Source organism: Scyliorhinus torazame, chromosome 19 (assembly GCF_047496885.1).
Source record: "Scyliorhinus torazame isolate Kashiwa2021f chromosome 19, sScyTor2.1, whole genome shotgun sequence".
In the NCBI taxonomy this organism is placed as follows: domain Eukaryota; kingdom Metazoa; phylum Chordata; class Chondrichthyes; order Carcharhiniformes; family Scyliorhinidae; genus Scyliorhinus; species Scyliorhinus torazame.
Window position 1 is genome coordinate 135,101,635 of NC_092725.1, and position 27,752 is coordinate 135,129,386.

The following is a 27,752-nucleotide window of genomic DNA, read 5'->3' on the forward strand; positions in this document are numbered from 1 at the left end:
GGAAAGAAATGTCATCCAGAGGGTGGTGGGAGTCGGGAACTCGCTACCTGAAAGGGTGGTGGAGGCAGAGACCCTCATAACATTTTAAGAAGTATTTAGATGGGCACTTGCGATGCCAAGATATTAGAGGTTATGGGCCAAGTTATGGAAAATTGGGATTCGAATACTTTGGTGGTTGTTTTTGACCGATACAGATGTGATGGGCCGAATGGCCTTTTCTGTGCTGTAAACCTCTGTGACATTCGGTAACATATTCATTGGCTCGTTAAGACTCCTTTGTACTATCTAAACATCTCTACATCTCCTAAAGTGGGGCAGGATTTTAACCCTCTACAGAGGAGGACAGGTGGGAAAATTCCCATTGTCTGCCAGTGTGCCGGCACCATCCGGCCCCGTGCCATTATCGCAGCGAGGGTCTGTATGCTTACAAGTAACAGGCAGCCAATGGAGAACATTCATTTTCCTGTCGGCCTTCAGCCACTCTGTGCCTAGCTGCCTGGAGGGGGGGGGCTCCCAATTACAGACCCACAGGCCTGTGCTCGATGTGCAAATAAGGTGCCTGAAAATAGAGGCTCCTTCTCTCTCTTCACTGAACTTCGAGCTGCAGCTTCTCTTGTGTTGGAGGGCCTGCTATTGGCGGGGGTCACTGACAGTGGTGTCATGCTACCGTAATGGACATGTAATCCAGAGGCCCAGGCTAATGCTCTGGGGTCACGGGTTCACAATCCCTCCACACCAGCTGGTGGAATTTCCATTCAATTAATTAATCAATTCAATTAATTAATACAAAATTCTGGAATTGAAAGCTAGCCTCAGTCAGGTGACCATTCACTGATTGAGAGTGCCACATTATTTTAAAATGTTTGACTGCCAAAGCAGACTAGCTCTATGGACCAGCGGTGCCTCCCTGTACATTATCCTCCACGCCAGCAGGGCAAGACAGGAGGTGCTCTTTCCTGAAGATGGCAGTCTGGACTAAGGTGGTAGAGGTGGTGAGCAAACCTAGGGTCATGCGCCAAACCTGGATCCAGTGCTAGAAACAGATCAATGACCTCCTCCGATTTGCACTGGCAAATGTTGCATCTTCAATAGGAGTCTCTCTTGTGGTCATCAATGTGGTCAGTATGTATGTGTGAGTGGGCAGCAAAGGGAGAAGAGCTAATGCATGATCAACTTTAGTGCCACATGGCAATAAAGGCCAAGGAGCGTGGATCAACATGTGAATGACATATCTATGCATGATGGGGATACAAGCAGACAAGGGGTTAAATGTCACTTGACGTGTCACTAACTCTGTACTTTGTCATACAGGACATGCAGATGCACATGGCAGGGAGAGGCCACTCGCAGGAGGAGGAGTTCCTGACTTAAGGTGAAGAGGAGGCAATGGAGATTGGACAAGAGTGATTGGTGGCAGTGAACAAATTGTACCAACCAAGAATAAGAAGGAAAAGTACTACATTCTGGTTGTAGTATGTAGGCACACGGCATGGAGGCGATGAAATATGAAGTGCTCAAACTGTGATGATTCTTAATTTGATTTGTTCTGTTCTCCACTGCAGATCATCGCCAGCCAAGGACCAGGCTGCAGCTAGGAGAAGGGCCCAAAGTCTTCAGCTCTGAGACAGAGAAGCCTGTACCTCCGAGTATGCACAGTCAAATGCCTCGTCAACCTCCGCCAGTACAGTTACACCCTGATGGTTTAGGGAGGGGTTGCGTATCGACTTGGGAGCACAATCTGGTGAGTACCACCACAGACATGCCCCACCAGCTGAGCGAGGATGTGACGGCTAGGTCCCCAGGAGATCAAAGAACTGCTGTGGATCAGACCCTGCAGTGCCCCGCACTGATGATGGGCCTCTGGTTGTGGCAACATCAAGAAGGCTGCTGGATATACAGCAAAGACTAGGAGAAAATATGGTGGAGATGCCAGGGAATGTGCACAACTTTACATGGTTAATGGAGAGCCCATGTGTTGTGCCATGTCTCAGGCATTTTTCATGCATTCTTTATTGAACGTTCATGTAAATTTTCATTTCTGTGATGATAATTCTGTGGAACATTGCTTACAAAGCAGACACAGCTGTTACCCTATCTATACATTCAGAATACCCTTTCACTCTTTGTGGGAATAAATCGGACAAGTACCGTTGCATCCAAAGGTGGTGCTGGATCAGAATAATTGGGCAAGGCAGGCTGTTATATGGATGTCCATATACCCCTAAGATATCCTTGATACCAACACTCGCACTAGTGAGTGTGGTGTGATACAGCTCTGCTCCTCATTCTATTCTGGGGTTAGAGGATGCAGGTCGTCAGTTTCCTCATCATGGGAGGATGGCAGGGCTGGGTCTATACAGCAGGAAGGTGATGGAGGTCCTGCGATAGAGCGGTGGTCATGCAGATGCATTATTGTTGTGCAAACCTTGTGATGATTGAGTTGTCCCTGGCCTCACTTGCATATCTCCCCATAGCTCTGGCGTTCACGAGAGTTTCATTTGGATATGCGGCCTGCTCACCATGCTCTAAAAAACCCTCATCATCTGAGCAGGGCTCAACTTCTTTGCCCTCTTCCCCTTGCAACATCTGTCCAGGTTGTAATGCCAGGTTGTACAGTGCACAGTGGACACTACTATTCCTCTAGGATACCTACTGAAGAACACATCCAGACATCCAGACTGGTCAAGGCAGTGGAAGGGCATTTTTAAGAAGTATAATGGTACACCCGATGTTGGCTCTAGGAATGCATCAGCTTGAGTGTAGCCCTTCTCTGCCTCACTCTGGGTTGTCTCCCATCTATATGAGGGAGAGCCCTTCTCACCATGGATTAATCCATCAACCTGGGTTTTCGGAGCCATGAGTTGCACAAGATTGCTGCATCATGGCAGCTCCTTCAGAAACGAGCACAGACCTGCATTATTCTTCTCCTGCGGTCGCACATCAGTTGTACGTTCATGCAGTGAAGCCCTTTAGAATTTACAAATGCAGCTGACTTTTCTTGTGGATGGAGTCAATGACACCTTGCATTCAAGAAAACCTAGCTTTTGAAACTAACCACAGTTGACCTTCCAGCCTGGCTTTCTTCATCAGTGCTGTGGAGATGCCAGTGTTGGACTAGGGTGAGGACAGTAAGGAGTCACTGCCATGTGATTCGAAAAAAACCTGTTGGACTTTAACCTGGTGTTGTAAGACTTCGTACTGTTCTTTATCAGTGGTGAAGTGTACAAAATGTCACCTCCTTTATGTACCCAAGTGTGGAAGCCAGTGAGTTGCCACAACTTATTATTCGTCACGCCCTGGAAGCCATCACTATGTAGAAACTGAGCACCACTGTAACCACTGACGTGGGGTTCCCACTAAATCCACATGGTCTCGCGTCTTGATCAGCATATCTCGGTGAGCATTTCCCAGGACACCCTTTGGTTTCCTTGGCATTACCTCTGACATTTGGAGGGAGTTTGTTCTTGTCCTCTGGATGCGTTAATGCAATAGGTCCTGTCTTCGCCGATGCCTTCCCTGGATGTCTGTGTCCATAACCATCCTCCCCCTCGGGTGCTACCTGCTGTTGGCATTGCAGCCTACATGTGAGAAAGAGCCCATCCAGGTTTCTCATCTCTTAACAACCCATTAGGGGGCCCCGTTTATTGTCCAATTGTACACAATATTGACCCCAGCCACCCAAAACAACCTTCCTCCCACTTTAATCTATTTTATATTCAGAAAGGCTATGCTTGAAAAAAAGACACTGGTGTGTGTTACATTCCAAACTCGATTCTGTGCTTTCTATCCTCCCCGTTACCTTCTCACTTGTGCCCATTACCTTTACCCCCCCCCCCCATAAAGTAACCTTTCCATAACTCTAATTCCCTCCCCCCCCCTCCACTAGACCCTATTACCATTTGCCTTCACATGCTATATCTCCCTCTTGTACCAACGTGTGTGACCACCCCAATGCCCATTCTGACACTGAACCCTCCCATGATCTTAATGCATGCTTTCATGTGCCTCTGTGACCTACCTCATGTCTTCCAATACACTACCAAGACTCTGGACCTGCTCCCGTACCAAGTAGAACTTTCCCCTTTGACTGTTTCCTCCACCACCCAGCACCCTCAACGCGACCCTCAAGACCCCACCATTGCTAGCACCAATCCCACTCTTTAGGCACTTCATCCATCTTTCAATCTGTGCCTTAAGCCCCACCCAATCCATTACAGAACCACCACCACCACACCTACAACACTAAAGCCCTTTCCTTCACCACACCTCCCTGTACGTGAACACCAACGTTTTGACACCCACCGCCTTATGCCACATAGTTCAACATGGGAAACAGCTCACCTCTGCCTCAAATGCATAAAGCCAACTGGTGCATGCCACCTGTAAATGATAGAAAGTGGAGTGCAACCAGATTCTTGTGCGCCATTAACTTGATAATAATCTTTATTGTTGTCACAAGTAGGCTCACATTAACACTGCAATGAAGTTACTGTGAAAATCCCCTAGTCGCCACGTTCCAGCACCTGTTTGGGTACACTGAGGGAGAATTCAGAATGTCCAATTCACCTAACAAGCACGTCTTTCGGGTCTTGAGGGAGGAAACCGGAGCATCCAGAGGAAACCCACACAGACACTGGGAGAACATGCAGACTCCGCACAGACAGTGACCCAAGCTGAGAATCGAACCTGGGACCATGGCGCTGTGAAGCGGCAATGCTAACCACTGTGCTACCGTGCCGACTTCATTAAAAACTGCCTTGCGCGAATTGAGTATTCACGGTGTGCAAATGTTTTACAGATATGAACTCGCCAGAGGTGGGTAATTAGGCATAATGCCAACATGCCACAGACACACCGCTGACTATCTCTGCATCGCAACATCAAAATTTCACATCCTGCCGAAGCCCGCTACATTTTCTGCCCTTGTAGGTTCCATAAAATCCTCCCTAATGTCTCTAAATTTCCCACACATAACCTCAACCAGAACCTATGGCGTGATGTCCTGAGTACTTCATATTCTACCACCTGTTACACGCCATGCCCTCCTGTTATGTGATGGTCTTTAAACATACAGGCAGTATGTATCTCCAGTAAACACTACCAAGGCTCCAAAAGTGGTCCATCTAAATGCAGGTGATTAAATCTTTACAGATCCAGAGATGGGGTAAACTCACGTTAAAGGTGTGAATTGTGTCAAGCCAGGACAGTTGGTAGGATTTCGCAGGCCAGATGGTGGGGGGATGAATGTATTGCGACATGAATCCCAGGTCCCGGTTGAGGCCGCACTCATGTGTGTGGAACTTGGCTAGAAGCTTCTGCTCGGCGATTCTGCGTGGTTGCGCGTCCTGAAGGCCGCCTTGGAGAACGCTTACCCGGAGATCAGAGGCTGAATGCTCTTGACTGCTGAAGTGTTCCCCGACTGGAAGGGAACATTCCTGCCTGGTGATTGTCGCGCGATGTCCGTTCATTCATTGTCGCAGCATCTGCATGGTCTCGCCAATGTACCACGCTTCGGGACATCCTTTCCTGCAGCGTATGAGGTAGACAGCGTTGGCCGAGTCGCACGAGTATGTACCGCGTACCTGGTGGGTGGTGTTCTCACGTGTAATGGTGGTATCCATGTCGATGATCTGGCACGTCTTGCAGAGATTGCCATGGCAGGGTTGTGTGGTGTCGTGGTCACTGTTCTGAAGGCTGGGTAGTTTGCTGCAAACAATGGTTTGTTTGAGGTTGCGCGGTTGTTTGAAGGCAAGTAGTGGGGGTGTGGGGATGACCTTGGCAAGATGCTCATCTTCATCGATGACATGTTGAAGGCTGTGAAGAAGATGTCGGAGTTTCTCCGCTCCGGGAAAGTACTGGACGACGAAGGGTATTCTGTCAGTTGTGTCCCATGTTTGTCTTCTGAGGAGGTCGGTGCGGTTTTTTGCTGTGGCATGTTGGAACTGTCGATCGATGAGTCGAGCGCCATATCCCGTTCATACGAGGGCATCTTTCAACGTCTGTAAATTCTGTTTCACAACGCTCCTCTTCGTCAGAGCAGATCCTGTGTATACGGAGAGCTTGTCCATAGGGGATGGCTTCTTTAATATGTTTAGGGTGGAAGCTGGAGAAGTGGAGCATCATGACGCAGAATACCCTTCGTCGTCCAGTACTTTCCCGGAGCGGAGAAACTACGACATCTTCTTCACAGCCTTCAACATGTCATCAATGAAGATGAACATCTTGCCAAGGTCATCCCCACACCCCCACTACTTGCCTTCAAACAACCGCGCAACCTCAAACAAACCATTTGTTTGCAGCAAACTACCCAGCCTTCAGAACAGTGACCACGACACCACACAACCCTGCCATGGCAATCTCTGCAAGACGTGCCAGATCATCGACATGGATACCACCATTAATCGTGTGAACACCACCCACCAGGTACGCGGTACATACTCGTGCGACTCGGCCAACGCTGTCTACCTCATACGCTGCAGGAAAGGATGTCCCAAAGCGTGGTATATTGGCGATACCATGCAGACGCTGCGACAATGAATGAACGGACATCGCGCGACAATCACCAGGCAGGAATGTTCCCTTCCAGTAGGGGAACACTTCAGCAGTCAAGGGCATTCAGCCTCTGATCTCCGGGTAAGCGTTCTCCAAGGCGGCCTTCAGGACGCGCAACCACGCAGAATCGCCGAGCAGAAGCTTATAGCCAAGTTCCACACACATGAGTGCGGCCTCAACCGGGACCTGGGATTCATGTTGCAATACATTCATCCCCCACCATCTGGCCTGCGAAATCCTACCAACTGTCCTGGCTTGACACAATTCACACCTAACGTGGGTTTACCCCATCTCTGGATCTGTAAAGATTTAATCACCTGCTAATGCTCGCATTCCTAGCATTGTCTTGCATCTTTGAATTTGTCTATATATGTGTTTCTGGAACAGACCTCTTCATTCACCTGAGGAAGGAGCAGCGCTCCGAAAGCTAGTGACATCGAAACAAACCTGTTGGACTTTAACCTGGTGTTGTGAGACTTCTTAAAGTAATATACATACATTGCCATTGCATCCTTCAAGATATGCATCTTTCTTGAAGACCTCCAGCCAGATTATCTAACCCACCAACAGTGAATCCTTTCCAAATCGTATTGCTATGCTTCCAAACTTTCGGGCATACTAGGATGTTGTTCTTCACGGCTCACTAAGAACGCGCTCTTGGGTGTTTTATTACAGCGTTTATCAGTACTTAAGAGGCAAATTATTAAAGAGGGCACTTTGTTGCTGCTCAGCCACTTCACCAAAATATCCACAGCTACCAAATAGATGAACAACTTTGGTACTCGGAGGGCAGCACGGTGGCACAGTGGTACTTGGAGGGCAGCACGGTGGCACAGTGGTTAGCATTGCTGCCTATGGCGCTGAGGATCCGGGTTCGAATCCCGACCCTGGATCACTGTCTGTGTGGAGTTTGCACATTCTCCCAGTGTCTGCGTGGGTTTCACCCCCACAACCCAAAGATGTGCAAGGTAGGTGGATTGGCCACGCTAAGTAAGAACTCTCATTAACTCCTTGAATCGAATTGGAGATTTGAAACTGCTGGCGAATTGGCAATGCCTCAGACCTTTTTATTGTTACTCATGAAATCACATTCTCAAAAATCACATTTGAATACCACGCATTGTCAGCCATGAGAGTAGGTCATCAATCTGAGTGAAATCTAATTTAAAGGAGATTTTGAACCAAATTCTAAATTGGCCACATAATGACGTGACCCACTGGAGGAAAATAGAATGTTCAGTCATAGGTTTCAAAGAATATTATGCACAATATCCAGCATCCATTTAGAAAATTGCAGCTTGATTTCCAGTTGCATATCACTTGACATCAAGGAGAATGTTAATCTACCTTTCCTACAGAGAGGGGCATGTTGCGATTACAGAGATGCCAGGGTACTACGCCTGCAACAGCCAGATTATTTGATTAGACCCAAAGGGGGCACTTCTTGGCCCCACAAGGTTAATTTGAAACTTCATTTTGCTCGGCTTCTTAGGCTGAAAGGTCTGCAGAATGATCGAAGAGCGCACGCCATAATCCTCCCTGAAATGACAATCGGGCAGTGGCAATTTATGAATGCCAAAGAATCCTTCCCAACTCACGTATTGCATTCTGTCTACCATCTGAAGCAGCCGCTGTTCGAAGTGTCAGCCAGCCAATGTTAGCACCTTTTACAGGGGAATAGGACTAATGTATGGTAATTTGGGGAAATTAAAATCAATCTTAAAAGAATTAAGTAACTAAATGAAAATAGAATATTCTTCATATATTTAAAATTTGTATAATGGTCCTAAACCTGTTCTTCAAATACATAAAGGAAAAAACTTTACTTTGCAGTATTATTTTTTTATTACATTGTTGTAAACCATTTATCAAGAACATACTTTAAAGAAAATCTTCAGAATTCTCCAGCCGTTAATTCCGACTTGGATTCTCCTTAGCCAACGTGTGCAAATTTGCTAAATCCCGAAAGCGGCTAAAATGTGATGGAAAATGCAATTGTCGAGGCCTACACAAGTTATTGCCTCCTTATTCCTATTTAATTACCCTGACTTCTATTGGGGCTGCCACTGGCCTCTCCTTCCACACTCAGCGGGTGCAAATGGTAGCAAAGCTGTAGGGCTGGGTGCCTGCTGGAGTTCACTCCCATTTCCACGTGTGAACAGCTTTTTGGAGCTGTTGCACGGAAAATAGTGGCAGGCAGTGAACATCGGCAATGACAACCCTGAGGTACACCCATGGAGTGAGAGGCCTCACTGTTTTCATCCCCCCCCCTCCAATAAGTTGGTCTTTGTCTTGGCCAGTTTGAGGGTATTTCTATAATTCTGCCCTTGCCTCTTATGGAGCGCCAGTGTTGGTCCCTCTGTATTACTTTTGGCACATCCCGAAGACGGCATGGCAGGCCCACTCTTGGCAATGTCAATCCTGTCAGGAGACCGCCATGCATTGCATGTTACCAAGTGAATTGGATCAGAGCTGGGGGTGGGGGGTGGGGGGGGGGGGGGGGGGATTTGGATACAAAGAGGAGAATCCTACCACTACAATTTAGTGAATGAAACTCACGAGTGCAGGGGTCCGTCCTGATGATTCCCTTATTCCCCCTTTCTTTATTTTTGCCATTATAATTTTGATCCATGGATGATTAATGGACATGTATCTTTAAGTCAAACAGCAGAGGGAATGAGGAATTCAAGAAGTTGCAACATAGCGGGCGCGATTCTCTGAAATGGAGACAAAGTCCCGACGCCGGAGTAAAAACCAATGTTTCACTCCAGCGTCGGAGGCCGCTCCCAGCCCCCTATTCTCCCGCCCCCGGGGGGCTAGGAGCGGCGTCGTGTATTTTACGCGCGCTGGGCCTTGACGCCGTGTCAATGACGCGGCCGGCGTCGCGTAAATGACGTCACCCGCACATGCGCGGTTGCTGTCATCCCAGAGGCCACCCCGCAAGAAGATGGCGGATGGATCTTGCGGGGCGGCGGAGGAAAGGAGGTCCTCCTTTAGAGAGGCCAGCCCGCTGATCGGTGGGCACCGATTGTGGTTCAGACCCCATCGGAACCCCCCCCCCAGTGCAGGAGCCCCACTCCTCCCCTGCCCCCAGGCCGCCTCTCTTACCGTAGGAAAGAGCATCTGACTATCCATTCTGTCCATGCCACTCATAATCTTGCAGACCAGTCGAGAGATGGGGTGGGAGTCGAGAGATGGGGTGGGAGTCGAGAGATGGGGTGGGAGTCGAGAGATGGGGTGGGAGTCGAGAGATGGGGTGGGAGTCGAGAGATGGGGTGGGAGTCGAGAGATGGGGTGGGAGTCGAGAGATGGGGTGGGAGTCGAGAGATGGGGTGGGAGTCGAGAGATGGGGTGGGAGTCGAGAGATGGGGTGGGAGTCGAGAGATGGGGTGGGAGTCGAGAGATGGGGTGGGAGTCGAGAGATGGGGTGGGAGTCGAGAGATGGGGTGGGAGTCGAGAGATGGGGTGGGAGTCGAGAGATGGGGTGGGAGTCGAGAGATGGGGTGGGAGTCGAGAGATGGGGTGGGAGTCGAGAGATGGGGTGGGAGTCGAGAGATGGGGTGGGAGTCGAGAGATGGGGTGGGAGTCGAGAGATGGGGTGGGAGTCGAGAGATGGGGTGGGAGTCGAGAGATGGGGTGGGAGTCGAGAGATGGGGTGGGAGTCGAGAGATGGGGTGGGAGTCGAGAGATGGGGTGGGAGTCGAGAGATGGGGTGGGAGTCGAGAGATGGGGTGGGAGTCGAGAGATGGGGTGGGAGTCGAGAGATGGGGTGGGAGTCGAGAGATGGGGTGGGAGTCGAGAGATGGGGTGGGAGTCGAGAGATGGGGTGGGAGTCGAGAGATGGGGTGGGAGTCGAGAGATGGGGTGGGAGTCGAGAGATGGGGTGGGAGTCGAGAGATGGGGTGGGAGTCGAGAGATGGGGTGGGAGTCGAGAGATGGGGTGGGAGTCGAGAGATGGGGTGGGAGTCGAGAGATGGGGTGGGAGTCGAGAGATGGGGTGGGAGTCGGTTTGATTGGTTGGCTGGTGGCCAATGAATTGGCCAAAAGGCTGTATTCTGTCCGGCAACAGGTAGTGATTGGACCCTGCCTGAGTGAGATGATTTTCAGAGACCTAAGGAAAGTAGAGCGTGAATCCTGGATGCTGAAAGGAAAGGACATACTCTCTCCCTCGTGTTCTCTCCAAAAAAGCTGCAGAATTTCTGAAACTTAATGAATCTACAGTGAAAACCTTGAACTGAAAGTAAAGTTTGAAGAGAAGAAAGATGCAAGAAACAACCATCTGAAACAAACGACTCTCACCTTTTTACTTTCATCCTTATTATTTTCACCCCCCTCTTCCACTTTCTGTTTGGTTGTGGTGTGTGTGTATGTATAGATAGATAATATATAGGTTCGGGGCAAGTTAAAGTGGGGAATTATGGATTATGTTAGTTAACCAATTGTATTTGCTGCATATTAATAAAGAGTAATTGTGATTACATTTACAAACCTGGTAACTAATTAAAAGGTTTCAGGTATTTTTTATAAATTGTTTGTTAATTCAATTGTGTTGCGACTTGAAATTACGTTTATTTCAAATTTGCTATTAAATTTGTGATTGAAATACCCTAACATGTAGCAATAGACTGACATTTGACTCTCCTCAAATATTTTTGTATGAAGCTACTCAGACACGTAATAGCCTACATGTGTGACCAGTGCATCCAAATATAAAAAAAACTTTTAACATGAGCACATTTAAAAGTTAATCATAGTCTCCTGATAATCACTAAGCCGGTTAGGTTGACAAATGGAGATGCTATTGTAAATATCTGTATTCTTAACACATAGTGGCGATATTAATATTCTGAAAAGATGACCGCTTTTGCCTTGTGGCTCCATTGTCATCAGTTAAAGGGAATCCTCTCGACAAGTTCACCCACTGAAGTCAGTAAACAAAGAATGGCCGCATGTTTGACATCACTGATTAGGACCTGGCTTTTCAAAGCTTTATGCATATTTCCGAAACCCACAGAACATTAATTTTTAATGATTTCACTCTCACTGTCCATTAAAAGATGGTCTGGAAAGGATTTTAACATAATCAATCACATAGTTAGCTGCAAAATATTAACTGGAACAGTAGCCTTTTGCATAAAACATAAATATAAAACCCTCCAACATAGGACTGCCAGTAATTAAAGTTGAATATGTAATCACTTCTGTTCATGCAGAATAATTTTTTGACATCAACAACAAGGTGCAAAATACTTAGCTGGCCAATATATATAATATATATATATATATATATATAAATAAACACACACATTGTAGATGGAAGACAGATATGGATTGTAGAATGTAGCCAGATCTCCCAATTATGCTTTTATAATGAAAGAAATGTGAACAAAATACGTCTTTGTGCCTGTCAATACACCTAGCATCTCAGTGTCATAGATTCTTACGTGTATTGCTGTGGAGAACATCCTGGGCTAATATTCCCATTGCTTTCAAGGTGATCCAGTGAACCATTAAGGTCTTCATGGGCTGCCTGCAATAAGCCACTGGAGGTGGTGTTTATCAGGCTTGGGTTACTAAGTAAAGGTAAACTGCTCTCTGCAAGTGCAGCCTGAGAAAAAAACAAACCATAAAACAATTGATCAGCATAATTGTTTCAAGTCTACATTTAGGTTGACAGATTTTACAAGCTTGATTAGGACTGTCTTGTGAAAAGCCTCAGATGAAAATTAGTGTACAAATATTGACAATATTATAATTAGGTATCAATCTGGTATTAAATAGTTACAGTGATCAAAGTAAAATTTCATTTAATTTAGTTGGAAACGATATCCCTTCTATTGAAAATACAGCCTAAATAGGCAAAGATATCACTACTTTGTAGCCATTCTTGCTAATATTTCAACTGCTTAAACCTATACACTTTAAAACAATACTTTGCAAAGGGCAATAGCTGGTTCTGTAAAAGAAACAGACTGAGAGCATATTTCTTATTTTTACAGTGCTACGACCATTCCTTTTAGATATTCTTCATTCCAGCCCCATAATTCTACATCAAGATGACTTTGAGTAATTTACGTAATTCATTTGCAATGTCCCTGTATCAAATGATTAGGTAAAATACATGTTACAATACTCTTACATAGTACATGCTTGTGGTGTTAAGCTAGATATTTGTTTCAATGTCTCTTGTGGCTATTCTGCAAAAGATAATACTCTTCATAAAGTTCGCCAATTAGTTTATTAGAAACTTCAGGTATTAACATTTTCCTTTCCTATAAAGTAGCCAGCAGATTGGTGGCTGCTTAATATTTTTCATGAAAAATTCTCTCTAAAATTGCTGTGGTAGTGGATGCAATGTTTCCTCTGATTAAAAAAAACACTCAAGTACATAGTGAAAAGGGTAATTATTTGTTAGGTCCATATTGGAAATTAATTAATTCATGGTTGACTTTGAAAATCACAATAGTGCCTCCATTTACAACTTGCATCATTTACCAAAAAGCAAGGGTTGCACTTTTCTCAAGAGTTAGCAGGTAACAAAAGTTGACTTTTCTAAACGGTGACAAAATTCATAATGCTGAAGTGCAAAGGGACTTGGGATTCTCTAAAGGTAAACTTGCAGGTTGAGTCTGTAATTAAGAAAGCAAATGCAATGTTGTCATTTATCTCAAGAAGCTTGGAATATAAAAGCAGGGATGTACTTCTGAAGCTTTATAAAGCACTAGTTAGGCCCCATTTAGAATACTGTGAGCAATTTTGGGCCCCACACCTCAGGAAGGACATACTGGCACTGGAGCGGGTCCAGCGGAGATTCACATGGATGATCCCAGGAATGGTAGGCCTAACATACGATGAACGTCTGAGGATCCTGGGATTATATTCATTGGAGTTTAGGAGGTTGAGGGGAGATCTAATAGAAACTTACAAGATAATGAATGGCTTAGATAGGGTGGATGTTGGGAAGTTGTTTCCATTAGCAGGGGAGACTAGGACCCAGGGGCACAGCCTTAGAATAAAAGGGAGTCACTTTAGAACAGAGATGAGGAGAAATTTCTTCATCCAGAGAGTGGTGGGTCTGTGGAATTCATTGCCACAGAGGGCGGTGGAGACCAGAACGTTGAGTGTCTTTAAGACAGACGTTGATAAATTCTTGATTTCGCGAGGAATTAAGGGCTATGGAGAGAGAGCGGGTAAATGGAGTTGAAATCAGCCATGATTGAATGGTGGAGTGGACTCGATGGGCCGAATGGCCTTACTTCCACTCCTATGTCTTATGGTCTTAAGGTCTGATGGACTTTCTTTTAATTTGTTAAACTGTATTGACCTCTATATCCATAATCTGCTTATCTTACATTTCTCATTTCACAGCTCTAAGCTTGCAATTCTTCTTGACACAGCATCCCATTCTCCTTTTCATTTCTAAGTCGCAACATTCACATACCCATTATTCATCGATATACCTAATTAGAAGATGTATATCATGAAATTATTTTGTTCTACATACATACCATTTCACTGGTGTACATCTGTATTGATTCCATAATCAGGTGCCAAATCACAGCGCAAATATTATTTATCCTTTTAAAGAATGGGTTGACAGAATCACACTTCAATTTGCTGAAGTATATTTGGAAACCTATATGTTTATTAAGAGTCTTCCACTCCACTCCTTCCCTGGAAATATTCCATTGAGACAGGAGAATCTCTAGTGGTTTAGTGGTGTGACTGAGAAACCAATAAGATTTAGTACAACTTCCAAGTTCCTTATCACGTTCACAAGAATCTTCTCATTCATAATTCAGTCTTTTACTTCTAGGTCACTTATCTAACTAGTTTGGTCGATGCTACATGCCTAGGTGATAACTGATCTAGGTATGTGTGCATGATATTTAGTTAACATTAAGCAGCACGTCTTAACCTCAGGATCAGGGTAAAGCAAAATGTGTACTCTGATGCTCATTAGGACTTGACTGAAAATAGCTTATTCAGAAACTCAGATGCATGCAAGAGATGTACAAGATTTGTAACCACCATATATGCAGACAAAAGACCCATCAGTTAAATCAAACATGGACACTTAATAAACAATCGTCAGTCATGTCACTGTCCATTTTCTCCAATATGCTTCGCGTCAAGGAAACCAACTAAGATATTCATGGATTGTCCCACAATGTTGGATTTAATCGATGATCATATTTTGTCTCTCCTTCATGTTCACTTGCAGAATCACACTTACCATTGTCTGCCGAAGTGACACTACATACTGGTTGTTACGACAAATTATATCAATTGCAAGGAATGTAAAATAGCAATGCTCCCCCTCAGCCTCCGATGGGCTGAGTATAAAAAGTCATATGAAGTTGAAATGTTCTTCCACTTAAAATGAGGGAGATTGAGACTTCAATAAGGTTTTAATAAGCAAATCTGAAGTTTGCTTCCTTGCTGCCATCGACACTTTGTATTCCCAAACTTTCTTTGCTGGTTATTTTTAGCTTAAAGTACATGCAAGTAAGCACTCTGATTTTATCAGACTAAAAATATCAAATTAATGAATATAGAAACAAACATGGATTTTGCACCCAGGATGAGATGACTTCACCTCCTTCTGCCCCCAAGAGAAATTAATTTAGGTCTTCAGTTTTAATTGTAAATTTATATTATCTATGTATTTTTGGAATTCAGTTATACCCAATACATTAACCCAGAGTTTTTCTATCTTGTGTTTGATAAATAGCTTTGCTGCCTGAATCTCAGTCATATATTAAATTATTCTCATATTTTACCCAAATAATTTAAAATAACTGAGCCAACCTTGGAATTTCTAAGATCATATAATTAAATATCTGTTTATGTACAACTCAAAAACGGAGTTGTACAACAGATCCACCAAAACAACACAGCCAATGTTTTTCTGTGGAATTTTAATTTATATGAAGGTCTTCCTATTAAGTAAATGCACATGCACTGTACCCTGTATTTCTGCTATTAATTTGTTGTGAAGCACTTTATATGTCTGCCACAAATCATGGCAATGACACTACCTTTTCGGTGTGAATGGAGAGATGCACTAGCCTGGGGATTTCTCCATGGAAGCCATCTCTACCAATGTTTGCTTGACCCGCCATGAGGCAAACTTAACTGGTGAGCAGAAACCCATTTCCAGTTAGCTTTGATAAATAGCTTTGCTGCCTGAATCTCAGTCATATATTAAATTATTCTCATATTTTACCCAAATAATTTCGCCACATGCCGAAGGGGAGTCAGAATTTATGCCCTGCAGTTAAGATGGGAATTCCAAAAATTCAACTACCAAAAGCAACTGTTTAGTCACGTCGCATCTTGATTTACATTTGACAAAAAATAATTTGCAATGTTAAAATGTTGCCAATTTTAATGACTAATGGTTTCAATAGTGTGACAAGTGATATTCATGAGATGAACAATTTAAAATGTTAACGTATTTTCTCTGTAAAAGGTTGGTGTAATGGGTTACCCAGCACCTATAATGAGAAGAGAAGAGTGAACCTTGGCAGCTGCTCTTTGAATACAAGGTTTGACTAGCAGCAGAGGCAAGTTCGAAATGCAAACCAATTTGTTTCCACTTCTAAGCTGGGCTTGTGCTGAATGGTTTAACCCCAGTGGCAATTCCCTGCTGACTGTTCTTTAACTCCAAAGATCCTGATTCATGTTCTAACAAAGCATCTCTTTGACTTTAAAGAATGACCAAAACTTTACCCCGAAATAAAAGTCGTGACATTTTGCCTCTTGTGCATAAAAATTATATATTGTAATTAAACTTTAAAATTTTTGCCATGAGCGCCTCATTCCCCAGCTCTATGATGTGAAATCATTTATGACAGCTTAGATAAATATTAATGCATATCCACATGCATTTGCAGAGGCTGCCATCAATCTAACATTTGATCCAAAGGTGGATATTCCAGAGCTTGCCACAGGGTGGCTCTCTTGCTTTTTAACCACATCAAAAACTAGTGCTAAAACTAAGCCTATCCAAAGGAAAGGCTTAGAATTGAAAAAAATCTGAATTGAAGGCTGAAATACAGAAATTAGGACATACACAAAGTAAAAATGTAATCATCTAATTAGTATCAAAGCATTTGGCAGCTACAATATATTTCTCATAGTAAACGATAGTCAGGACACAGTAAATCCAGTGAGTCTTATTAAACTTTTACCTGCAAGCTTGCATTGAGAGCTGCTCCATAGCCCAGACTAGTGGGTATGTTTTTGACTAATGTTGGGCTTCTGAAAATGAAAAGCAAAGAGGTGTTAAAATCCACATGGCTCCCGACTTATAAAAAGAAACAAAAATTGGAAGACATTTTTACTTTTAAATAGAAAATTGTTAAAATGTCAACTAATTTGAGCGAACGCAGCAAGCGTTTATAACTATCTGCGGCATTAACTGCAAAACACTACCGTTTTTCACAACTTAAAAGTGTAACCGATTCGATTAAGCTGACAACGTAAACCTTCCCAGAACGTTTCAACGTCTATTTTAAAATGTGGAACCTAAAAATATTAAATATTCCAATTGTTTCAAATGTGTTTTTTTCCCTTCTTTCAAATTATTTGGCTAAAGATTCTCTGAAGAAGCTCTCAAGCTTGTTTCATCAGTGATAATTACTTCGGCGAGTGCTGAATAAATGAAAAAAGTAAACCCCAAAGTACATCATCATCAAGATGAATGAGCCAGTTGCCTAACTAAGCGGTTTCTCAGCAAAGAAGTGTTTAGCTTGTCTTAATGCACCTGTGGCCTCTTTAAATTATTATACACGGCTATTAATTATGCAGCCCAGGAGAAAAAAATATTAACCAACCCAATCATCCTGATGGTGAATTAATTTGCAAAGCAGTGGGATAAGCGAGCAAAAGGTCTCAGAGCAAGAAATGCGCATCAATACCCTCATTAGGAAACTATTTTGGAGTGCGCAGCGGCCATTCTTAACTTCCTCGCCACCTACTGTCCAAAGGAGTTCAGATTTATTCTGTACAGCAGTCGGATAAAGAACTTCTGCCATGACAAGTGAGTGGAAAGGTCACCCTTGGATAGAAGCAATAGCCAAACAGAAACCACAGCGACAGAGTTCCCAGAAAAGTAAAGAAGTGTGCTGGCTCCAAAGGAGAGGAAAGGATAAAATATATGCATCGGCATCAGTAGGTTATGATTTCTAATATCGTACATGCAGTAGGAGTGTGGGTTTGTTGGAACTAAGAGGCAGATACAGGTAGAGCAGTAAAGTGGAGCTTCACCTATCAAAGTGTATCAAATGTAGGCTCACTTCCACAGGAATCATCACCATCTACTTTAAAGCTTACCCTGCAGCATTCTTGACCCCTGTCGTAGACTGCAGCTGGTGTGGGATACAAGGAACGATGCAACTAGACGTTAGCTACAACAATGAACAATACTGAACACGTACCCTGTTATCTTTTGTGACCTTCGCTTTTGGTATTCTATTTCGTCCACTGTCCATACTGCCCCTTTTACATTTTCTACTCGAACAAAACACTTGTGCAGACTAAGGTTGTGGCGTACTGCATTCTAAGGCAGACACAAAGAGGAGGAAAAAAGAGCATTCCAAGTCGTGTAAAGTTAAACCAAGGAGCAAATGAAGCCAATTTTACAGGAAACATGTAAAATTAGATCTCTCTTTCTTTACTATAGCTCTTCATATATCACAATGACAGCAGTTTTTGAACATTGACCTAAATAATTGTCAATTATTTTTCTGTAGATCTCCAAGCATTTCGCTTTTATTTAGTATTTTAGCAGAAGGTTTACGGAGTAAAAACATCTGCAATTATAATTAGGCTTTTTTTTTTAATGTCTATATTATTTGGAAATTATATACTTCAGATGTTAGAAAACCCAGAACCATAAATGTACAGATTAGCTTCTTTTTTGGGCTGGCTGTAGGCTATGTACTTTGAACAGCAGCATGAATAGCACAACTGTACACCAATATCTGCCATTTGAACTGTCTGTGATAACAAAGCTCTCAAAGCTATTTTAATAATAGCTATGTCAGAACCTTCTTTGGCTGCTGCTGGTCTAAATTGCAATATCTGTACAAATTACAGTATCTTTGAAAATGCCAGTACAATTAGGTCAGGTCTGTTGTGTCCCTGATCAGCTCTCGGGGAGGTGAGGGCGGGGGTGGCTGGTGTAGTTAGGGATGATTGTGCAGTCCGCTGAAATAACTGAATAACCTATCTTTCTCCTGTGGCATGAAATGCAAGTGAAACAACTTACGGGGCCATTGCCTGTCAAACAAAGCCTGATGCAAAATAAGCTTCGAAACACTTTTCGGCTTTATAATAAATCAAACAACAGAATTTGTTTGTCATGTGTCAAATGAGCTGGGATTTTAAATGAAACCCAAAACAAATCCAGAAGCTTCAAAAAATATGATAATAAGAAAGGGCTTCCATTGAACCATTTATTGTTAATTACTGCTTTTCCGATTATTTTGATATAGAAAAATACCCAAGCTGATTTGTTGACTTACTATTTCCAGATGTGTGGAATGCTGCGCCGTAATTTCTATAAAGCTAACCCAAGGTTGTATGGGTTCTACACGAGCATGAGAAAATAGTAATTATTTGTAAACACATATTTTATTATTTCTGTTAAATTTGATGGAATAACTAATGCACAGTTTTTGCCACAAGATGATGACAATCCCAAGCAGCAGCCTCGGTCATGACTGTTGTTCTAATGCTACAATTAATGATTTGAGACCAACAAATATGACCAGCCTGTTGAGATTCTGCATAATCTTTTCTCCTATCCTTCTTGTGCCCTGGGTTTGTTTAGAGAAAAGGATCTGATATATATGTATATATATATATATATATATATATATATAAAAAAGGCAGAAGCAGATCTTGCATCTGACCCGAAATCCATGGATTTGATTGATCTTAATGCCCATGGCTCTGAATATGATAATTTTAATATTAATGAGCAAATGAGCAGTTTTATTATGCATGCGATATAGTTAGAACTAATAAGCTGTTCAGAATGAGTTTCACTGGATTCCCGAGCTGCAGTGATGAGACCAAGCTGAGATATTAAATCATCTTTCATTTCTGCATTTCCCTCCAGAAAACCAGGAGACAAAACAATCACTAAAGTGTTACTGTGATGCGTAATACACCTAACTAAAAAAAATCAAAGGTATTGAACATTTTTGGAAGCACGCACTTTAAATCATTTGTGTTGCTTATAAATTTCTTGTAATTTAAAATTGCAGCCCAGATACGCAGTGATTGCATTTGATTGAAATCCCATAAAATAACTAATAATTAAAAAACAAAATACGCAGCATAATTTGGAGATTGGAAGAGCCATTAGTCTTTTACCAGACATCTAGGTCTCTGATGGTCTTTCAGAATAATCTGCATTCCAAATCCAAATTAATTCAGTTCAGTAAATCTGGTACTCAAAATGTTTAATATGCTGATGAGTACGGACGGAGGCAAAAAAAATAAAAATGCTTGTAATGTAGATTTGGCTTCGCCATGTCCATTCTTCACTCTGGCAAACATTTCCCCTGACTGTGCCAAAAGACTTGTGGCTAATTGCCGTTTCATTTAGTTTTAAAATGAAAGCATAAAGCGCATTCTGGATGGATTCACTGCCTTTAATCTGTTGAGCTACCCCTTTTTCAAAAGAGCAATATGGGGGGCGGGGGTGGAAGGGATACCGAGAGCACCAAATTTTGCTTCTTGTAAGTGCAAGATAATGGATTTGTTTAGACAGGGATATGAATGAATTCTTTGTCTCAGTAAATAAACTGTGTTTCTGTTCTGACAGGATAATATTCACTTACTTTCCTTTAGTTCCAACTGAGTGACCACAGGCCTGACTCCTGTGGCAGCTTCAGTCTGTGTGATGAGGTATGATGTGTACAAAAAGCACAGACCAAGACAAAACCTACAGCCTCCATTTGTTGCACAAGGCAAACAGCCATTTTTCAAACTAATTAGCCAATAATATGTGAAAGTAAAAAGTAATACGGTGCTACTAACAAAGGTGTTGATGATCGAGTGCTCACATTGTAATTAGTGTGTCAGGCCCTCACATCTCCACCAAGGCGAAGCTATTAATTGCACCAAATTAGAAAACGATATCAGAGGCAAAATTATTCTTTCCACTTGTCATTTTGAGAAAGGGAATTCATTCTATTCAACAGCCAGTGCGAGAAACGAGGGAAGGCTGATACTAATCTTTTTGTGTCAAGTAAATAAATGTCTTCAGCCCTATCTGCAGGTACTTTGCTGTGGGTCTGTAACGCGCGGGTTATGGAGTTACCTTCCAAGTTGCAGCATTACGCCTGAAATAGGCAAATGTTCGTGTAAACCAGTTGTAGATTTCATTAAGTGTTAACTGCCTGTCAGATGATTCAATGATAGCCTGAAATAAAAGGGACAAAATGACATTAGATAGCTGTTTGGTAACTAAACAGGTTGACACTTTCTCAGGAAACATTAATTGAGGCAGTAATTAATTATAAACTAATCAGGCAATGTTAATTTAGTTTCTACTCACCTGCCTTATGAGAGTTGCATAAGTAAATGGCGGTCTGACATCTGCAGTCTTATAAAACTCATAGTTTGGGGCAATCTCTGTAAGATCGAATAGTGAATGTCAAGTCAACAAGACAATTTCCTACGTTGAAGAATTGACAGGTTAAATTATGTTCAAATTATTTACACTGACATCCGTTGTTTTAGGGCAATACATTATATTGTGTACGCATACCAGCAATAAATTAAATAAAAAGCAACATCTGCCTCTTTTTCTGTTTCCTTCCCTCAATTTAACCCTTCCATCCTTCCCATCCATCCTCCAGAGAAACTGCTCGGGAGAGAACATCCTCCTCTAACTAGAAGTATGGGGCAATTTAGGTTTCTCGACCGCCGCCATGGATGCCATCATGATCAATTGATAAGAGGAGGGATGCAAGTGATAAAAGTCAATGCTTTACACCATCCCCGAGAATGTTATCAGCCTAGGAATTGGGTTACATCAAAGCACAGTGCAATTTGCAATGCCTGCTGCTGCACCTGATTGGGCTGGCCGCAGAATAATGGCCTCTTTATGTTCATTCCTGTTGAGCTGGTGTCTATCGTAGGCCCAGACTTTGCACTGGGGGTAGCGCAATCGGCCAGCTCAGACAGGGCGTATAAGAGGATCAGATCAATCTGGGATACGGAGGGGAAGAGGGTAGGTGATGACTGGAAGCGGCACGCAAATAAAGTCGAAAGAACTTCTGCTCAGACCAGCTCCACATTAAGGCAAAAGAATTTCAGGTTCCTGATGGTGATCATGGGAGGACGGCAGGATTGGCTGCTAAATCCTGGAGAATGATGACAGGATGTCCCGTTCATGTGGTGGGCAGGCGCAATCAAACTTTGCGGAGGTGCCCCCCAACAGAGGTTGGGCCCTCTGATTACATATGCCTGTTTCAGGCATGACTGCAGATGATCTTTAGCCAACATGGCAGATCCTGCACTTTCAATGGGAAATGAGTCAGCCATATTGGACCCATGGGCGCCAGTTTTGTGCCTATAAAACAGGCCCAGAAACATCCAATTTCGAGGCCATAGTACTTTGTGTAAGATGCCACTCAATGGGCAGCTCAGCTGAAAACTAATGAAACTCAACTAACTGATGCAGGTGGTTTCAAGTGTCAAGCAGTGCTGGGATTTGAACCACCAACCACCTGGTTGAGAGTCAATTGCTCAGGCACTTGAGCGACTGGACTGAAAATATTTTCAGTCTTTGCCAGCAATATTGACAAAAAGCTCACTATGTAGTTTTATACAATTATCATATTATACTTCAGAATTAAGATCCAAGAATATAATTTTGTTTTGAAATAGCACAGAGCAGGAAAACAAGACAGATTTAATGGAGTCTTTGTGAACATCAAACACCAACAAATGCAGAATTTTGAGAATGAATTTATCTTTATTTGTGTGTCTATTACCTAAGTTAGTCCTGGAGTTATGAACCTATTATTTTTTTTTAAATCTTTCAGCACAATGTAAAGTTATAATAAACACTTTTAAAAAGTATTGTCATGGTCACAACATTATCCTTCCTCCCTCTCATCCTAAAATATCAGAAATAGTTTTTCAAATAAATTTGTTCTACATAATCTTATCCATGGGGAATGCTTAGAATAGCAAAACATGTAGAAGTGTAGTTTAAGTTCAATCTATTTTGGTCGTCAGAGGGGACATCATCTCTTCCTATAATCTTTGAAACATAAAGAACTTAAAAAATATATAGTTAATGTTATTTGTCAGACAAAAAGTCAGTTTGCTGCTGGAGTGACTTAGAATCCTACCTGATGAAATGGGAATGTTGTACTTATCACCATGTCGTCTTCGAATTGGTCCCACATTGTGCACGCTGGCTGGAGTGATTACGGAGGGTCCTTGCGTGACAGGGGTGATTGGGGCTGTTGGTGTGGTGGGAGTCTGAGGTAAGCTCTGTGGGGAAGTCTCTGAAATGTTCTTAGACATTGTGACACTCGACACCAGATTCAGCTGAGGAGGCCCAGGAGGAGGAGCGGGAAAAGGCAGAGACAGGAGAAAGAAGGCTTTAAAAGGATTGACAAATGAGAGTGGATTCACTTCTACAGCTGTGTTGCCACTAATAAGCAGCAAAGGAAGCAGCCAATCTCAACTAATTACAGGATGAAATTGTATCATAAGAACTCTAATTAGAGGATGCTGTTAGAGATTATCTAATGATCTGATCCAACATTACTCAGGCCCAACTCATTTTAGTCTATCCCAACTCTAAGAACTGTCTCTCCCATAATAGAAGCTGCTATCAAATGTTCCACGGTCACATCTGTCTATTCTTAAAGGATGAAAAACAATGCAGATTATCGAAAGGTGTCAGCTACTGCAACGGGATTGGAAGATGTTGCCGCTACTACAATGCTGCTGCAGTTTTCTGCACAGTCCCAAATCTCAGCTGAAAGAATCCAGCCAGCTGGAAAATTTTACACTGACCTTTACTCTGACTGCTAATTTGGTGGAATAGTAATGACATTACTACATATTCAAACAAAATTGTCTTAATTGCAAATTAGCCAGAGGAGACTGAAATTTTTCAAATTAAATATGATTGTAGATGGAGAGGAGAATGGAGTTTCTTCACTAACAATCATTTGTGGCATGTGTTAACAAATATAATGAAATGTCAAGTTTGCCAATTCCTCTGGAAGTATCATTTTCAATTTATGATTACAGTGTCAGTTATTGCTGATGTACCCTGGAATGTGGGTGTCAGGGAAAAAAGGAAAAAAGATGAAAATGAATGCAAGCGATTTAACAGCGCGCCCTTCAGAATACTCCTCCCAATAAAATTCCGTTACTCATTATTAAAAAATTCTTACATCACCTCTTTTATATTTACCACACATCCATCGTCATAAATAGCATCTAATTAACAAAATTTACACCCATCCACTGTGAGAAGATTTCTGCCAAATTCTTAAGTGATGCTCTTAATAGCTAATTTGTAGTCATTTTCAATCTATTCTGAAGGGTAATTTCTCGATCTGGGAAAACTGCAATGTTATCTTGTAGCAGCACAGAACTAGAAAATCAGGAATTGTGCAGGAAATTGCAACTGACTAAGTAATTCAGGCACATCTGTCGTAGCAAATGTTACGTATTCATCGATAGATAAACACCTTTTTCATTTGGAGAAGATTATGCATTTAACATTGATTGATCTTACTTTGTGGATTTGTTTTACACGTTTAGAGAGTAGAAAAATTTGTTAAAGAAACAAAATTAACATATGCCAGCTAATTGTTCTGCATTCTTGGGCAGCAGCCAGGAGCAGCTCGCTGGCAGTCTAATAACAACGCTTGGCACCCTGAAGGCATCCCCAAGTGCATCTGTTCCCAATAAACCCCACAAATTGTCTTATTCTACTGTTACTCATAACCTGCAGATTGATGCAAGCAGTGCAGTTACATGTATATATTTGTGGCAATTCTAATACTGTAATTAACCTAATAAAGAAATGTTACTGAATGTTAAAAAATTTAGAAGAAAATCATGCTCACTGTAACTGAATCTTTGCAATAATAACAATTACATCAAATGTTTAAAGATCTATTTCTGAAAAGAATTTTTGTATTAATACCTCTAACAATTTTCATACTAAAGTTTGATTGTAAGTATATTTACTAATGGGGCTGTTCGATAAATCAGTACAACTTAATAAAGACTTATCTGCACATCAATCTAAAATTAGTTCAAAGCAGAAATTATATATAATTTTCCGACGTAGAAAAGGAATGTAATTCTGCACAATAAAAAATAAGCTCCAGTTATAAAATTTCATAAAATCACTATCATTAAATCTTCTGCGACTTATATGCTGCATCTGATTATTATGTTTACAGGGTTATGATAATTTATTTTATCATGGGTTATAACAAGCAGAACATGTTTGCAGGAAGCCAGTCATGTTCTGATAAAATGGAATTTATTAAAGATAAATAAGGAAAAGCATGTAAAAGCTGGGATGAGCACTTAGCTACCTCAACTCATCTGAATATATTCAAGGTTGGGTGAAACTCATTATTCAGGACTTGCAGCCTTGATAACTTTGATTTTCATCCATCCGTAGCATGGCCAAAAGGTACCATTTAATGAAGTACCATCTAGAGAGTAAATGGGGTCATATAATAGACAGTGCGGTTGCACCTTGTGTTCATGTACTGATAGCTGTTAAGGGTGCAGTGATGAACCAACAGAACTCATTTTGCCTTGGTAATAAATTCATACTATTAATATTTATCAAATGTGTGGGCTGTCTCAACTGAGCCACTGCATATGAGTACATAAATCAGGACTATCATATCAATTATGGAGCTCTTTTTGTGCAGTATATAAATTTTTGAGATCTTCTTGTATACTGTTCTATTCTTCAACCATTTAAAGGCTAAGAGTGCCGTACGCCACATTCTAGAGAGTACAAGTGTCCAGTGGGAAGGGAAAAAAGACTGCAATTTCAGTTCAACTTACTCATCTAAGGATTCCCTATTAATTACCCATCATCAAATGCAATTAGTAGTTCTTTCATGTGTGGTTTATGTAATGTAATACTTCAGTTACATTACTCCAGTTCAGTTTTGGATTATAGGCTGAAGATCCTTTATTAGTGTGGATGTTACCACACTGCTGGACTTTTTTTTTACAAATTTACTGATTGAATCATTTATTTATAAAGAATGAACTGCAGATTCCTGATGGATTTACTGGATAAGTATTTTATCTTCAGATTTCCTATTGTATGGAAATGTAATACGGAATAAGAAGCAATGAGAGTCCTGTTCATTTGAAATAAACAAAAAGAGCAGTTTTTAAACTGACGTGTCCTGAAATCAGATTGGTCCCATTTTCAATTGAGCTGCACCACGATTATAAATCGTGACAAATAAATTTTGTAAAGTACTGTGTGACTCGCTAGCTCCAGTAGCTGAGTTGGGTGTTCGATTCACAACTAGATGATCGTGAGTTTGGGTCCCTGAGCTGTCCGTCACTTGAACACCCCTTCCCTTTGCTCAGGTATTAGCAGTTTTCAGTTGGACCACATGAAGCAGCTTGGTCGAAAAGCCGCATGTGTTTTATCTCAGTCAGAAGAGGACTGGCACTGCCCAGTTGCCCTGTGTGAATCGGCTCTCTCCTGTTAGTCAATGGACAAGGGCCCAACTGCTATTTGGCCACGGAGTAGCCCGTGCCTCAGACTGTCTCTGCCCTCAGATGGAGGAGAAGCTGTTTGCAACCGGCATTCTACAAGGAACAAAGCAGGCATGGAAAGAAACACAATAAAACATGCCGACGTGGCAGTTTTCACTCAGGAATTGTAACAAAAGTTAATAAAGTGAGTTGTTCCAACTACTTGCCCAACGTTTATTTCCAATAGAGTGCACAGCCAGCTTCGTCAGACCAATTCCACCATAGAGGTTTTTAAATCAATACTGCATTTCCAGATGGTTTTTAAATGGTAATTGAGCATCTCTGAAAGTACCAATGCATTTTCAAAGTTTAACTAATTGTACGATTTAGTGAATTGTGTTCCAATTTGATCATCTCATGTGACTCACCAAGAAAGTAAAGATTTTATTAATAACTTACACGACAAGATTACTTTAATCTCTTTTGCAAATCAAGATGATTAAAACTAAAATCCCATGTAAAAGTCGCTTAAGTTCACCAGTTCATGCCAGATTTTTTTTGATTAAATAAAATGTTTTGGGTGCTATTTTGATAGACAGTAAATTCTAGTCCTTCACCTGAAAGTAACTCCATTCAATGCTTTGCCAGTAATGACATAGCTATATAGCAGTGCAATTGATGCCCAATAAAATTCCCTTCGCTGGCAAAGTGTATTTGTAAATCCATCAAAATAAAATGTTCTAACATTTCGACAGTCATTTCAAGTCAGTTATTTGTCACAAGTGAAGTATATTACTTTGTCAGTGTAGAATGTCTATTTTATTTCAACAAAAAGCTATCTGCTTACATTTTTCATCGCCGCACTTAATGCTAAAGCATTGGCACAGCCGTTCTGTGTAGAAACTGTCAAGACAATTGTTTATTTTTATGATACATAATATTTATTAAACATTGTGATCCTGATTCAATCCATAGCTTAATATTAAACTTACAGGTTTTGGACATGGCTTGGGATCAGATGGTCTCATGTGGAGGTGAGTCATCATAGCCTGAAGGCGTTCACGTTCTTTAGAAAGCTGTTATCGAACAAACAGGAAATAAATCTCTTGCAAAATACATTTGTAATGATTGTGATAGAACACAAGTTTTAGTTCTCAAATTCACAACACGAGCGACCTGTTTTTAAAAAAAAATAGACTTTTCTTAAAGGTAAAAGCAGCTTCTTACGAAGTACCCATCATTTGGAAGTCTCCCTTGTGTTAAAAGGTCACGGAAAAACAAATAACACTTCATCTTTTTGTCAATAGGAGTATTTAGGTCATGGCTATTGTGACAGTAACAAGTTACTAAGAACACAAATAAGTGGGCCCTTGGTGTTCCGATAAAAGTCCTGTGGACACTGTTAGGGATGGACTAATGCCAGCAGCTGTGAAGAGGTGAAGGGTTCTCAA

The 27,752-nt window shown here is 41.8% G+C and overlaps 1 protein-coding gene across 7 annotated transcripts in view; it reads right to left on the bottom strand.

The window, feature by feature from the left end:
• foxp2 (forkhead box P2) overlaps nt 1–27,752 on the bottom strand; it is a 545,939-nt gene that overhangs the window by 42,106 nt on the left and 476,081 nt on the right. For all 7 annotated transcript variants that reach the window (XM_072485280.1, XM_072485279.1, XM_072485281.1 and 4 more), the window contains 7 exons: nt 27,294–27,377; nt 22,938–23,139; nt 21,131–21,207; nt 20,894–20,995; nt 17,997–18,118; nt 16,749–16,818; nt 11,997–12,160 (listed from right to left, as the gene is read on the bottom strand). In XM_072485280.1, coding sequence (XP_072341381.1) covers nt 11,997–12,160; nt 16,749–16,818; nt 17,997–18,118; nt 20,894–20,995; nt 21,131–21,207; nt 22,938–23,139; nt 27,294–27,377 — 821 coding nt within the window. The remainder of the gene's footprint in view (nt 1–11,996; nt 12,161–16,748; nt 16,819–17,996; nt 18,119–20,893; nt 20,996–21,130; nt 21,208–22,937; nt 23,140–27,293; nt 27,378–27,752) is intronic.